Below are 16,870 nucleotides of genomic sequence, written 5' to 3'. Positions count from 1 at the left end.
GGAAAGATAGTAGTAAACTCACATTTATGAGAGCTATAACCAGCTCTGGCGTGAGGGGCATACAGCGGTATGATCCCTGCTTGTGGGATATGCAGTAAGTTATTTTCCGTCAAGGGAATGTCCTACACTCGGGAAAGGGGGAAAGTAAAAAACGACAACTAATAGTGCTCACCGTATAATCCGAAGTAAACACTAATACGAAAAAGGTAGTATTAAACTCACATTTATGAGAGCTAAAACCAGCTCTGGCGTGAGGGGCATACAGCGAGCGGTATGATCCCTGCTTGTGGTATATGCAGTAAGTTCTTATCCATCAGGAGAAAGTTCAATACTCAGGAAAGGGGGAAATAAAAACAACTGATAGTGCTCACTGTATTAAAATATCAGTAGTGAATAAATAAAATAGTACTCACAAGTATAGAGCGGACTAACCGCTCTTTGAGGTCAGTGTTGGTGGTATAATCCCCACCTAGGATATCTTGGAGAACAGAATAAGAAAAATGCCAGGTAAAAAATAGTTGTGAGTGCTATTTTATGTATTTACTACCGGACTGGTCCTTAAGAGCTTCCCCAGCACGACGGACTGGGTCCGTCATGCGTCCTTAAGGGGGTTAACAAAAGGTCTAGCTCTTTTTTTGCTTTTGTTTTGGTTTTTAGTTTGCAAAATTTTCAGAACGTTTCTTTGAGTTAATGTTAGTTTCACATTTGGTTTTTACAGATAATCCTGCACTCAATGCACAAATATCAGCCACGGGTCCACGTAATCCGTAAGGATTTCAGCAGCGAGTTATCACCCACAAAGCCAATCCCATCCGGTGACGGAGTGAAAACTTTCAACTTCCCTGAGACTGTCTTCACAACTGTGACGGCGTACCAGAACCAGCAGGTAAGCCATGGATCCAAATGAAATGCTTTGGGACTTCCCAAATCAGGTGTGAATTGGTGTTGATTTGAAAAGGTGATTTTAAATCTTGTGCCAACATTGTCAATCTAGAAACATAGCTTTATCTCTTTTCATGAATTCTTTTTTTTAGATATTTTGCTCTAGAATGTTCTATTTCCTTGTCAGTTACCCATAATTTCTGGAGTACTGAACACACTCATTCAGTCTCACAGTTTTCTATTCCCAAGTCCCCTACGTATATTGTTATCCAGTATCCAGAAAGCTTCTGAATAATTCTGCAAATTTTTTGCCTAGATTACGAGGTTAAAAATTGACAGAAATCCATTCGCCAAAGGATTTCGGGACTCTGGACGAAACCGGTAAGATCTAAAGCCCTCTGCTACTTCAAATTTGCCTCTTTTGGGGCATAATTTCCTTAAATGTGGAACATAATAGGAATGTGATGTGAGATGTAAATACGTTATATTAATCTAAAGAATAGAATGGATGGTATGACTAAGAGTGAAAGTTGTGGTTAACTATAGGTAGTGATGGTGACTGAATGATCATCATGGACTCTGCTAGTTTCTTGTGAAGCAGGAGGTAACTGCTGACTGACATTGGTAGAGGTATGAATGATGTCAGGATGGGTATCAACCTCACTCCCACATATGATGGGTGTCTTTTTTTTTTCCTGAACCTCTGGCCTTCCTATCCCTGATAGGCAAAATGGGTTACTGCATCTTTATCAGAAACACTATCACATGACACCCAAGTCACTAACTAACCAATCAGATACACTGTGTCACATGACACCCAGGGTACTAACCAATCAGACACACTATGTCACATGACACCCAGGGTACTAACCAATCAGACACATCGGTCACATGACACCCAGGGTACTAACCAATCAGACACACTGTGTCACATGACACACATTATATCCACACTTGGCTGTTGAATGAAGCATTTGTTACTTTGTGCATCATTTTCTAATGTTGTTTAAGTAGAATTCAATGCATACTTTTCGTAGCAGTGATTTTTGCTTCCTTGATGAAGAGAATGAAATGTACTTTATGAATGAGTAAGATTCACTTTGGAAAACCAAAGCAATCCATTGTGCGCACTGTAACGCTTGCGATTATTAATAAGTAGAGACGTACGAATGGCCAGACGCTTTTTAAAACACCCGTGGTCTGTTTTGTTTCACTTGAATTATTACGAGGACTAGAAGAAAGGGTTAAACGGAATATGTCAAATTCAATTTTGCTGTCTCCTATGAGATAGGAAGCAGAGTACATGGAGCAGAAAGTCAGTCTATAAAAACCGTCTATAATTGCCTGCAGCACTCCTAAAATAACCTTTCAGTGTATCTGCCGGCTCCACTAGAAAGGCTGCCGGGTCTATAAATACTCACATAGTAAAGTATAAAGCCCTGCTCTGCTCGGTGGGTAATAAAGTGCTCTTCTAAAAAGCACAATAAAGTTCTGCTCTACAAAGAAGATAATAAAGTTCTGAAATATGAGCAGTCGCACACTGCGCTCTGCAAGACTGACCAACAATGCTCTGCAAAATGGTCCAATTGTGATCAAAATTGCACTGCTCTGCAAATCAGTCTAAAGCATACAGCCCCGCAAGACTGGAGTAAAAGGTGCTGCTATTTAAGATTGTGTGAAAGCACTGTGTTTTTATAGACCTGCTGAAGAGGTTCTATTTTGAAATATTCACAATAAATGTATTCTACAAGATTTTTGACAATGCTTGGCCCAGCAAAATAGACTGGAAAAGAATGTTTGGAAATGTGCTGCCCAGCAAGACCTGGTTGAGCACATTCTGCTCTGCAAAAACATGAGGGAACTGAGTCCTGCTCCCCAACAAAATGGAGGAACTGAGTCCTGCTCCACAACAACATGAGGGAACTGAGTCCTGCTCAGCAACAACATGGGGGAACCGAGTCCTGCTCCACAACAACATGGGGGAACTGAGTCCTGCTCCCCAACAACATGGGGGAACTGAGTCCTGCTCCGCAACAACATGGGGGAACTGAGTCCTGCTCTGCAACAACATGGGGGAACCGAGTCCTGCTCAGCAACAACATGGGGGAACCGAGTCCTGCTCCGCAACAACACGAGGGAACCGAGTCCTGCTCCGCAACAACACGAGGGAACCGAGTCCTGCTCCGCAACAACATGAGGGAACCGAGTCCTGCTCCGCAACAACATGTGGGAACCGAGTCCTGCTCCGCAACAACATGAGGGAACTGAGTCCTGCTCCGCAACAACATGAGGGAACTGAGTCCTGCTCCGCAACAACATGGGGGAACTGAGTCCTGCTCCGCAACAACATGAGGGAACTGAGTCCTGCTCCGCAACAACATGAGGGAACTGAGTCCTGCTCCGCAACAACATGAGGGAACTGAGTCCTGCTCCGCAACAACATGAGGGAACTGAGTCCTGCTCCGCAACAACACAGGAGAACCGAGTCCTGCTCCGCAACAACACGGGGGAACCGAGTCCTGCTCCGCAACAACACAGGGGAACTGAGTCCTGCTCCGCAACAACACAGGGGAACTGAGTCCTGCTCCGCAACAACACAGGGGAACTGAGTCCCGCTCTTCAAAAACATGAGGGATCGGAGTACTGCTCCTCAGCAATCAATAAAACAGTTTGGCACTACAAGATTACTTGAAAAGGTTCTGCTGAGCGTGGTTAGCTAGGTTGGGTTTGTTCTGTAAAGTTGACGGTAAATTCTTTTGTTTTTCTTTAAGTCACAGTTAAGATGTGAGAGTGCTCCACAGAGCCTGGAAGCTCTAGATGCTATGAACAGCTGTTGGCAGATAAAATAAATGTTGAATATTTTACAAAAATCCCATTTCAAGATTCCACCTTTAATCTGCTGGTTTCCCGGCACAAACACATTTCTCTTCGTCTGCCCATGCGCGGGATGCAGTGTGGACATCAGTTATCTATAATGAGGTTTAATCTGCTCAGCACTGGGACATCATTTAACATGTTCTCCGGAAAATGCCAAGTTCACAAAAACACAACTGAAAGAATCTTTTAAAGTGAGACAAATTACCGAGTGAAAAATGCTTCCCTTGTCAGCTCCAATCAGCTGCTTCCAACACGGAGATTAACCAGGCGTAATATAGACTGTCCGTTTCAGCTCCTGTTTAATAATGACATGAACTGTTTCTGTGTTCTAGCAGCAATGCAGGCACTAAGTACAAACATTCTCGTTGCATTTGAATTATTCTGCGCACACATTGCAGTTACTTACAATCGATTATTAAATAGATTTTTTATATATATTATGGGACCCATGGGTTTGTATTGGCTTTCCTTTTGCCTGAGATCAAAGCTAAACTAATATGTGGCTTCTGGAGAGATCCAGCACTGACATTGACATGAATGGCTCCCCCACGCTGCTCTGGGTACACGTGCGGATAGGGAAAACCAGCATTGCTCACAGCAATTAAAGCATGCAAGAGGGATAAACAATACATACTTTACCCAGAATCCCATGATGGATACCGCTGTAACAGGTTGGAGCTGAAGCCAAGTTCTCCCTCTGATATGGTATATCACTGGGAACAGCTCTATTTTGTGTCCTTCAAACTGAAGTAGAGATGTATAACAGGAGTGCAAAGGCAGAATAAATAACCGTCACAGTGCGCAGGGCACATGGAAAATACCCTACTTTGTTTGGGCTGGTTTGTGTTTCAGTCGTCCACACTATATCTAGGGAGCCATGTGACACGAACATACACAATGAATGGCTGCCGTCTGTCTGATCTAAACATACAGAATGCCCAATAACTATGTATGCGGCGTTGTGGTGGCGTGCATTGAGGCAGAGTCAGAATGTGTGTTTGGGGCTTGCAGGGGGCACGTACAAAGCATGAAAACAAAGTCTCATACATGCATATATTCCCTCATGGGTTTAAGAACAGACATATGTTGTTAGATTATCAGTATTCACTCTTAGTCACTTAATTATTATCAGGAATAAGGTGAATTTAAAATTTAAGACATCAATACTCGGGTACCTCCATCAATCGCTGCTTCCTAGAACTTGCGAGCACCATAAGCACTGCACTGGAACACCATAACCACCGTAAACCCCACAAACCGCCGCAGCTTGGTTGGGGTCTTGCTGTCCTCCACCAACCCTGGACCCAAGACCAAAATCCAGCTTCCAGTGGGTAGACCTCTCCCAGTCCAGAGAGTGAAGCAGGCTGCTCTTATAAGACCAAGTGTTGTGATCCAAGGGAGTATAGTGAGTATAGCAATCCCCCAAACATGAGCATAGACTTCATGAAGGGTAAAACGAATCTCAGTTTAATGGGAGCCACGCTTGGCCTTATATGACAATCCCCATGCAAGGGGTACGCCCACATGGACCTGATGGTAGACTGATTTACAATGTCACAGACCAATAACAATAAGGTTACAAGGCATGACACTCCTACACAAACATACAATCCCTCCCCTCTGCTTGGGAGATAATTGGATCAGTAACTGTACTAATGCTAATCCAATTACCTCCAAGCACAGAAAAAACATGCTTTTTTTTAAAACACCCCAAAAGTACCCTAAAAATACATAAAATACCACAATTGTTACATGATAGCCCTGATCTGGGTGACCAACATATTCAAAAATCACCCAGATCAGTTCAGGGGTTCAGGAATTTCCTGGAAGTCATTTATATGACCGACCGCAGGCATGGTCCCATGCCCAAACAGTTCCAGAGAATCAGGGCTTGCGGTCAGTCTAGTTCGGTAGTTTAAAAAACGAACAAACTACCGAACAGAGTCAATAGTCTTACCCTGGAGCTTGTTCCCTTCATCCAGATGAATGATCCCACTGAACAGTGCCCTTCTAAGTTGTATAGAAAACTAACACAGGCGATGATGGAAGTCCAGCGGTGTTCGGGAGTTTCTGTGTCCGATTTTAGTTCCATGAGATTCATGCCCAAACACTGCTGCCTGCATTCATGCGAACAAGATGGCAGCCACCTCGTGGTTGTCCATAGGAATTGTGGCCACCCAGACGAACAATTAGAACACTGCGGTGAGAAACATTCCAAGTTGTTAATAGGTGTTAACAAGCTTCAGGGTAGTCTCTGGTTTGTGCGGTTGTTCGGTTATTCGAAGTGCTGCTTCGAAACCATGGAACTGCATGGTTTTCTGGCTGGTGTTGAATAGCGTGGCTTTCCGGCATGAATGTAATAGAGAGGTTTTCCAGTGTAGCAGGAATTCTCCTCTGCTGGTTTATCCAACATACACTCATGAACAAGTAGAATACTCCAAGGGAACAGCCAAACACTGTAAAATTACTCCAGGATTCTCCCACCTCCTCCCCAGCAACTGGACGACACTCAGCTCTGGGGGTATAACTGATTTTAATGGAGCCACACACAGCCCCCCAAAACATACAGTTCACCACAAGATACCCCCTTAAGTCCTATATCCCCAGATAGCCTGTGTCTGAGTGCCCAATATATCCAAAAAGCATTCAGAACCCACAAACGCAGCTGAAATGCCACCGGGGTATAATTTTAGACTGACCGCACACGAGGTGCCTGCCCAAAAAGGTTCCATGAAATTAGGCTGTGCGGTCGGTGTCTCTTTCGGGAGTATCAAATAGGTGAAAGACAAGGCATGCAGGCATTCTTTTGTGTATCTTGTTTGGGAGTTTTCTCCCCCGAACGCCACTCTGTTAGTCTGAATCCCTACGAACATAACTGAGGGTGGAAGTCCCAGTGGTGTTCGTGCCATCGAGTGTCCGATTTTAGTTCAATGCACTCGATGACTTGTGGCTAAAGATTGCCGCCGCCACGTGTTCGCACATACGAATGGCGGCCACCCAGCCGACCACTTGGAATGTTCAGATTATAGCAGTTGGTGGTGGTGTGAACAGAGGTTACTGGGGATAACAAGCAGTCCACTCCACATATGGGTGCTCTGGCGTTCGGTAATTTGTTTGGTGGTCGAACAATCCGCTTTTAATATGCGAGGTAGCTGCTGTTTTACCGAACGGCCAGACGAACAGGGAAAAGAACAAGATGATCCAGGGACTATGAGCACAAACATAGGAAATAACGGGGGGGGGGGGCAAGATACGGACAGCCCATAGTAGGAATAAGGGTAACAGTCCAAGGTTCATTCCGCTACATCCAGCAAGTATGCTAGAGAGGCTTTCCTATAGGAATAGAATAAGAGGTTTTCTTGGAGGCGTGAAATAGCAAGATTTTTGGATAATGTGGCATTAGAAGGAATAGGGTTTCCAGGGGGTGCAGCTTTCCTGCGATAGACAGAGTCTATGAACCCAGAGTGCTAGTGAAATTTATGGTCTACATAGTGAACCACCAGACCTTATTCACGGGCTGTCAGGAGAATACCTGCTTGAGACGTTTATTGAGTGCTGTGTACATGGTGTCTGCTTCCCATTTGTCTCATCATTCTCTCATTTCCAGCACGGGTCTGGAGGCCATCATGGAGACGTACGCTTTCTGGAGGCCACCCGTCCGCACTCTTACCTTTGAAGATTTTACGACCATGCAGAAGCAGCAAGGTGAGCTCCAGATACAGGGATTACAATGGTCTGGATTTTTTTTTTTTACATTTTCTATATTTTTTTTCCATCTGTCGGCCAGCTGAGGCCATAAAACCATGCTTTCAGTTAAGGATGAAAAAAAAAATACAGACAGAATAAAAAGACGAAGAGGTGGTGAAAAGTGGATTTATTTGTCTTTTGGAGCAGCAAAGGGTTTACATAACTGGAATATTGATCACCAATAAACAGCACATGATTAGCCACATCTGAAAATGCCAGCTAGATTTTTCCTCCACTCAGTCACATACTGATTGTATATCTATGAATTTAACCAATGAAAATATTTCCTTCATTTAATATGACACCATTTATTTTATCTAGAGCTGTCCCTTTAATCTGATCCTGTTTATTTAATCTGATCCTGCCCATGTAATCTGACTCAGTCTGTTAAGTATGATACTGTGCATTTAGTATGATACTGTCTATTTTAATCTGATCCTCTTTATTTAATCTGATTCTGTCAGACTGGTAGGATTCTGTCCCTTTTATCTTATCCTTTCCATTTAATCTGAATCTAATTGGATCCTGGCCACGTAATCTGATTCTGGCCACGTAATCTGACCGTGCCTACGTAATCTGACCTTGTCCACGTAATCTGATCCTGTCCATTTAATTTGTTGCTGTGAACTCCCTCTCCCCCCAGAAATAGAGCGTAATAGGAAGGCGTTGATGGCAGGGAGGGTTCATTTTAAAAGAAGGAGGGGAGATCAAGCTTCCCTTTGCAGGCGCAGTACAAGGTGGGAAGGCAAGAAGGTGGTATAGACAGTGGGCTATAGAGAGCCTATATTCTTGGGTCCCGTTCCACCGTTCTGAACTGTTCCCAACAAAAATCGCACAAGGAAATCATTAGACACGCTCGTTCTATGCTAAGAGCATTAGGACCCTGCAGAAAGCTCTGAAAAGGAGCTCCTTCTATGGTCTGCCCTTTGGTGCCCAGCCTCCCTGATTGGCACGGCAGGCAGCCTGGCATGCAACCCAATACAGTCTGTCTCATTTAGTTGTAGGGATAAGGGTGTCTATCAGCAAGATAAGGGTGTCTGTCTTATTTAGTTGTAGGGATAAGGGTGTCTGTCTCATTTAGTTGTAGGGATAAGGGTGTCTGTCTCATTTAGTTGTAGGGATAAGGGTGTCTGTCTCATTTAGTTGTAGGGATAAGGGTGTCTGTCTTATTTAGTTGTAGGGATAAGGGTGTCTGTCTCATTTAGTTGTAGGGATAAGGGTGTCTGTCTCATTTAGTTGTAGGGATAAGGGTGTCTGTCTCATTTAGTTGTAGGGATAAGGGTGTCTGTCTCATTTAGTTGTAGGGATAAGGGTGTCTGTCTCATTTAGTTGTAGGGATAAGGGTGTCTGTCTCATTTAGTTGTAGGGATAAGGGTGTCTGTCTTATTTAGTTGTAGGGATAAGGGTGTCTGTCTCATTTAGTTGTAGGGATAAGGGTGTATGTCTCATTTAGTTGTAGGGATAAGGGTGTATGTCTTATTTAGTTGTAGGGATAAGGGTGTCTGTCTCATTTAGTTGTAGGGATAAGGGTGTCTGTCTCATTTAGTTGTAGGGATAAGGGTGTCTGTCTTATTTAGTTGTAGGGATAAGGGTGTATGTCTCATTTAGTTGTAGGGATAAGGGTGTATGTCTTATTTAGTTGTAGGGATAAGGGTGTCTGTCTCATTTAGTTGTAGGGATAAGGGTGTCTGTCTCATTTAGTTGTAGGGATAAGGGTGTCTGTCTTATTTAGTTGTAGGGATAAGGGTGTCTGTCTCATTTAGTTGTAGGGATAAGGGTGTCTGTCTCATTTAGTTGTAGGGATAAGGGTGTATGTCTCATTTAGTTGTAGGGATAAGGGTGTCTGTCTCATTAAACTGCTTGATTGAAGTTCTATGTTATGGAGTAGCTGGAATGAAGGTGTCTGTGTCATTAAACTGCCTGATCAGTGGCTCTCATTAATGGTCTCCCAAACGCCTCCAGGAGGCTGAGGTTAGTGAGAGTTGTGTTCCAGTAGTGTGGGGGTAGGCAATCCATGCTATTAATGTCTATCCTTCAGAATTCACTCATACTGTGAGGATAGTAAAGCTGGCATGTGAGGGTTTGTTAATATGATTATTTAATTAGTTAACCATAGCGTAAGATTGGGATCAGTTTCTCAGGCAGTGATATGGTTAATGAGGCCTGGTAAGGCGCAGTCTCCTCGCAGGTGGAAAGCGATCGCTGACCTTCTCGGTCAGTTGGCTGTAGATTGAGGACTCATTTATCCCATGATCAAGGGAGGTGAAATAAGCAGCCGTCTCACCATCACATGCCCCACACCTGCCCGTCTGGCCTGGCACCCCACGAGAGGGCACGAGAGCAAAGCAGGGTAACGCGCTGGATTTTATATGGATATAATAGGAAATGAGACACAACGCCATGTCACAAATGTGTTTAACTCTGTGAGGGCAACAGCATCCACCCGTCACTTCATGTACGTATCCCACACGGACGGGTCGTCACAGGAAAGACCTAAATCATAATACCTGGCCCTCTCATGTGCCTCATGCTACAGGCAAGAAAGAATGTAGATAATTAGCCCCTAGTAATCCATGCTTCCTTGATGAGCTTGTACAGGAGTTTACAATATAAATAACCCAAGTAAGGTGTACAGTGTTGGGGTTAAGGGATGTGGAAACTAGGATGGATCAGATAGTCCACAGTCTTACTTAAAGATTCACACGTTTCCTTTTTGTGTCTTTGTTTCTAGGTGGAAGCACAGGGACATCTCCCACCACTTCCAGCACTGGGACACCGTCTCCTTCCTCCCACCTGCTCTCCCCATCATGCTCACCACCCACCTTCCACCTGGCACCTAACTCCTTCAATGTTGGCTGTAGAGAAAACCAGCTGTGCAACTTAAATCTCTCAGAGTACCCGGCCTGTGCCAGGAGCAACATGGCAGCTCTTCAGAACTACCCTGGACTGAGTGATAGTGGATACAACAGACTGCAGAGTGGAAACTCCTCTGCCCCTCAAGCCTCCGAGACCTTTATGCCCCAGAGGACTTCATCCTTGATCTCTGGGATGCCCACTTCAACATCTCTACAAAACAACAGCAAAATGGAATCGTACGGTGGCCAGCTGGGGTCATATCCAAGTTCCCAGTTTCAGTATGTGATGCAGACGGGCAGCCCTTCCTCCAGCTCCTCATCGTCACACATGTTTGGTAGCAGCCACATGCAGCAGAGCTCCTACAACGCATTCTCTATTCACAATCCTTATAATCTGTATGGATACAACTTCCCAGCCTCTCCCCGCTTGGCGGCAAGCCCAGAGAAACTCGCTGCACCCCAAGGCACTTTACTCTGCTCTTCTCCATCCAATGTTGCTTTTGGGGACAGGCAGTACCTCTCCACTGGCATGGAGACGATGCACATGATTGGGAGCCCTTCAGCCAATCAGCAGGCAACAAACCCCTGTGACAGCAGACAGTACGGAGCTGTCCCTGGCTCCTCACAGATGTCTGTGCACATGGTTTAATTGAGGTGTGGTTGGCCAAAGAAAGACATTCTGAACCATATGTGCCTTAAAAGGACAATATCAGCCTGAGGATTCTTGATAGAAATCCAGTTCTCACATTTCGGGACAGCAAACAGAGCAAAATACGTGCACCATTTATAACGAGTAGTCACGTGGACTCGTTAAATAGACTTATTATGTGTTACACCTTTTAGTGGCCTTGACTGATACCCAACACCTTCCTGAAGAAGCTTAACAAATTGAGTAATACTTCAAGGTTCCAACACTATCCACCTCAATGGGAAAGTTTATCAAATCTCCCCTTAATACTTCCTCTACAGTTAGATGAAAGAGGACTAAAGTATTGTTTTTGCACCAGTCTAAAACGTGGGAGACTTTGATAAACTCAACTCACTGGGATGGACAACCTTTTAGTCATGTAGGGTGGACATTGAAACATTAGTGTGTGGCTCGGGCGGGATCCGCCAGTAGTGGTTTGTATCATGTTGAATATTATGATACCCAATCTAATAGTCTCCAAGATAAAGCATGATCCATCTAAGAGTGGTATGGAAAATGAGACTGTGCTTTCTCACCGCTGTATTTGGCCATTTTTACTTTGGATAGTTTTATGTTTGGGATGAACTTGTGACTTTGTGTGTAGGAACGGCTGCTGGGAGATCAGCGGATGAAGATTAGACATTATTGGCAAATGAGGGAGATAAAATATTCTGATTTATTTAGAAACCATCGAGTGTACTGAAGTGGAAAGTGAGTAGAAAATGTTTGGACAGTTATCTGAGTTCAGGAGCTACTTAATGTTGGGAAAAAAAGTACAAAACACATGCCTCAGGGGCATGGGGGCACCTGGTAATTTGGCATTAACTCTTTCAGTGCTTAAACAGAAGCTCTCTCCTCATCACTTGAAGAGTTAAGATTTTCTATCACCAAAATTAAATTATTTACATGGAAAATTATGTTTCAACTGATTATAAAGAGAGGATTGCATTTATATAAAATGTTCCAGGCAATGGAGAAATGATTGAACATGGAGAAAGAAATGTTAGAATTTTTACCATTTTATACCAATCAGGGTCCGTCCTACACTGACATGGCTCCCACTGTATAGTGAGCCTGCATGGACAGCAAACGGGTCAGGTTTAACATGAAAAATATCATCACAAGTACGTCTCTTCATTGTCTATAGTGAAACACCTTCTCTTCATTCTTACTTTGATAGGAAATGTAGTCTCATTCATCCTTACTCTCCTCATCTATTCTCTGATAGGAAAGTTCTCCCTTAATGCTGTCACACTGCGCTATGTCACCTCCCAATATCTATACGGTCTGTGCTATGTCACCTCCCATTATCTATACGGTCTGTGCTATGTCACCTCCCATTATCTCTACGGTCTGTGCTATGTCGCCTCCCATTATCTATACGGTCTGTGCTATGTCACCTCCCATTATCTATACGGTCTGCGCTATGTCACCTCCCATTATCTATACGGTCTGCTCTATGTCACCTCCCATTATCTATACGGTCTGTGCTAGGTCACCTCCCATTATCTATACGGTCTGCGCTATGTCACCTCCCATTATCTATATGGTCTGCACTATGTCACCTCCCATTATCTCTACGGTCTGTGCTATGTCACCTCCCATTATCTATACGGTCTGCTCTATGTTACCTCCCATTATCTATACGGTCTGAGCTATTTCACCTCCCATTATCTATACGGTCTGTGCTATGTCACCTCCCATTATCTATACGGTCTGCTCTAGGTCACCTCCCATTATCTATACGGTCTGTGCTATGTCACCTCCCATTATCTATACGGTCTGCTCTATGTCACCTCCCATTATCTATACGGTCTGTGCTAGGTCACCTCCCATTATCTATACGGTCTGTGCTATGTCACCTCCCATTATCTATACGGTCTGCTCTATGTCACCTCCCATTATCTATACGGTCTGTGCTATGTCACCTCCCATTATCTATACGGTCTGCTCTATGTCACCTCCCATTATCTATACGGTCTGCGCTATGTCACCTCCCATTATCTATACGGTCTGTGCTAGGTCACCTCCCATTATCTATACGGTCTGTGCTAGGTCACCTCCCATTATCTATACGGTCTGTGCTATGTCACCTCCCATTATCTATACGGTCTGTGCTATGTCACCTCCCATTATCTATACGGTCTGCTCTATGTCACCTCCCATTATCTATACGGTCTGCGCTATGTCACCTCCCATTATCTATACGGTCTGCGCTATGTCACCTCGCATTATCTATACGGTCTGCGCTATGTCACCTCCCATTATCTATACGGTCTGCGCTATGTCACACCCCATTATCTATACTGCCTGTGCTATGTCACACCCCATTATCTATACTGCCTGTGCTATGTCACACCCCATTATCTATACGGCCTGTGTTATGTCACACCCCATTATCTATACGGCCTTTGCTATGTCACACCCCATTATCTATACGCCCTTTGCTATGTCACACCCCATTATCTATAGGGCCTTTGCTATGTCACACCCCATTATCTATACGCCCTTTGCTATGTCACACCCCATTATACATACAGTCTGTGCTATGTCATGGTAAAGAGCCATCACTGTGCAAAGGAAAAAGTAAAGAATTGTACTCGGTTTCTTCCACCTGTCACATGGCCACACTACAGAACATTCATAGCCAGATATATAGAGCTTTATGACCAAACACCTCCGTACAGCTGTGGTCTCCATTTATAATGTGACTGAATCTGAATGTTCTTCATGTAACACATTCTAAGAACAAACATAATCCGACACAATACGTTTCTAGGGATAAAATATCTCTCGCCTTAAACAATCTGTGTCCATCACCTATTACTTCCTCGATCTACACATCTGATATCTATCTCAGGATGACAGCTCGGACAAGAATAAATGCATTGGATCACCAAAAAACTAAATAGAACAGTCACTCAGTAAATTATATATTTGTATTCTCTACTTAACATTAATCTTGTGGTCGGGATGCTCACAATTCTCTGTGTTATATTTCATAATGTATCTCCTTTAAACATAACGCAACGTAGACTTAATACTTGCAAACTTTCAGGAATGAAAGATCTTGATATATGGACTTGATAGGTGACTTAACTCATGAACCAAAGACCGTGATGCCTTGTATTGTCCTGAACTAAAGGTGTTGATCCATGTTTATAATCATGAACCAAAGACCTCGATGTTTGTGTTTTTCAGAAACCAAAAATCTTGATGCAGAAACCAAAGACCTTGGTTCCTCATGAACCAAACATTTTATTGTATGTTCTCATGATCGAAAGACCTCAATACAAGTACTTTTCAGAGTCCATAACCTTTATGGATGTCCATACCCATTATCAAAGACCTCCCTGTCTGTTCTTCTCTTAAAGGAAAGATATTGATGTTTGTTCTTAGACACAACCCTGGGACCTTGATACATGTTCACATGCATCAACCTAAGGCTTTGCATTTTTATCGTAGATCCCACGTACAGGGCACACGTTGAGATGTCAGTGGCTACAGCTTAATGGTGTGGTTTGCTTATTCAGATCTACCACTTCCTTTTGGGTTGCTGTTTAAGCTGAAGATAACAGCAGCAGCAGGTTAGCCCACCTTGGTCAAAAAGCAATGAGTTACAACAGCTTTTCCCAGCCTTGATTGAATGTACACATGGAGCGTGCCTGAACCCACTATTTATATCAGCTGTGTAACACCACCGGTTTTCTCATTCAGTCCTTTCTTCACGTTCATTTGTCTCAGTTTATAGAGCCCAACGGCCCATCGCAGTCCTGCCTGTATATATCAAGTCTATCCCCATCAGCATGTGCAGAACTGCTGGAACGTCGAAATCACCAGTATTAAACCTCGTACTGACTGTTTCAAAACATTTCAAGATAACCGGACATTTACAAAAATCAGCCAGCGAACCACGTGTTTACTGCCTTTGGCCTGAACAATGCCTTAAAGCTTTCTATCAGATAATCTGATAAACCACTGATTCTTTGAAAAAAATGCTAAATATATAAATATATATAAATATATATATATATATCCAAAATTGAATTTGTGTGACATTGCAAAGTATAACGTAATGAGATTTGTGTTTTGAAATGTTGTAGATACTGTTATTTAAGTGCATAGAATGCAAGCAGTGATTAATCTGTAACATACACTGTGCTCTATGTACTCTGTCTCTAAGTGCCAAGCACAGGCAGAAACTCAATAAATATTCTCACTCTTCTTCCTCTTTGATGCCTTTATTTAGTCCTGTGTTCATTTGTCTCAGAAATCATAGAAACTTAGAATGTGGCGGCAGATACGAACCGTTCGGCCCATCTAGTCTGCCCAATAAATACTAAATACTAATTCTAAATACTTTCACGAGTCTCTGGCATTATCTTATAGTTAGGATAGCCTTATGCCTATCCCACGCATGCTTAAACTCCTTTACTGTGTTAATCTTCAATCTTAAGGCTGACTGTGGTTTTTAAAAAAAATTAGAGTGAGTTAGAGTAAGTTAGAGTGAGTTAGAGTAAGTTAGAGTAAACGGAGTAAACCGCCGGCCGAGGCACTTAGTGTAGTTGTTAGAAGCAGTAGGTTCAGGAAATGGAATCACAACATAATAATAACTAATAAAAAACAAAAACAAAGGTGAATACGATCTTAAAAATAGGGTAAGCGGTGCACTCCACATGGGTGGCAGCTCCACATGTTGGAGTAAAGTGAGAAATTATTAGTGCGGAGCTGGGGAATGGGGGGGGGGGGGGGAGTTGGTGGTAATAGGGGAACTAGCGTAACCGGGTTATTCCCGGTCATGACCCAGGAAAGCCACAGGGGTTTCCCAATGCCTTGGTGGGGGTAAAACAATCCATTGCTACGTCATACGGGAAAGGTTGGAGAAAAATGCACGGCCCATGTCTATGAACCGATATGGGATTGTCCCTCTGGCTGCGTTTAAGATGGCGGCCTTGTCCAGGCTATTTTGAAATTTTATTAATAAGTTGCTAGTGGCTGATCCGCGGCTGATGAAGGCTAAGGGAGGCGGAACATGCTGTCTAACAATAGCGGCAGGAGGGCCGTAAAAAGTCTGCACAAAAAATGAGGCAGTTCTGCAGTAGGGACGCTGTCTGCTAGGCCTCCAATTTTCGAGTGTTTCCACCTTCTTTTGTCTTCCATGGCAGCTAGTTGGTGGCTGAGGGTTGCATGGACGGGGTGAGATCCAAGACCTGTGATGTGTGAGCTCTTGTAGTGTGCAGTGAACCCCTTGAAGTCCTCTCTGACCTGTGTGACAAGAGAGACTGTGATGGAGGACCGCCAATAGGCTGGTGAGTGGGCTGTGCTCTAGGGATCGACCGATATTGATTTTTTAGAGCCGATACCGATACCGATATTCTGTGAACTTTCAGGCCGATAGCCGATATAATTTGCCGATATTCTGTACATTTACCATTTTGGAAAATAAAAAACTATTTCTAAAGGTAAATGCACAAAATATACATGCCACGTGTAGTGGATGCAGTGTGTTTAGACAGGGGACCTGTGTATGTGTGTGTATGTGTGTGTAGTGGATGCAGTGTGTGTGTAGCGGATGCAGTGTGTGTGTAGCGGATGCAGTGTGTGTGTAGCCGATGCAGTGTGTGTGTAGCGGATGCAGTGTGTGTAGCGGATGCAGTGTGTGTGTAGCGGATGCAGTGTGTGTGTGTAGCGGATGCAGTGTGTGTGTAGCGGATGCAGTGTGTGTAGCGGATGCAGTGTGTGTGTAGCGGATGCAGTGTGTGTGTAGCGGATGCAGTGTGTGTGTAGTGGATGCAGTGTGTGTAGCGGATGCAGTGTGTGT

General features: G+C 43.8%; 1 protein-coding gene across 1 annotated transcript in view; it reads left to right on the top strand.

Annotated features, from left to right (window-relative positions):
• TBX15 (T-box transcription factor 15) overlaps positions 1 to 15,276 on the top strand; it is a 138,603-nt gene extending 123,327 nt beyond the window's left edge. The window contains exons 5-8 of the mRNA XM_063446065.1: positions 719 to 886; positions 1,199 to 1,263; positions 7,367 to 7,464; positions 10,238 to 15,276. Coding sequence (XP_063302135.1) covers positions 719 to 886; positions 1,199 to 1,263; positions 7,367 to 7,464; positions 10,238 to 11,010 — 1,104 coding nt within the window. The 3' untranslated portion in view covers positions 11,011 to 15,276. The remainder of the gene's footprint in view (positions 1 to 718; positions 887 to 1,198; positions 1,264 to 7,366; positions 7,465 to 10,237) is intronic.
• Positions 15,277 to 16,870: the final 1,594 nt, after the last annotated feature.

Source organism: Pelobates fuscus, chromosome 1 (assembly GCF_036172605.1).
Source record: "Pelobates fuscus isolate aPelFus1 chromosome 1, aPelFus1.pri, whole genome shotgun sequence".
Classification (NCBI taxonomy): domain Eukaryota; kingdom Metazoa; phylum Chordata; class Amphibia; order Anura; family Pelobatidae; genus Pelobates; species Pelobates fuscus.
Note: the sequence above shows the minus strand (reverse complement) of the source record. Positions and strands in the feature narration are given on the sequence as shown.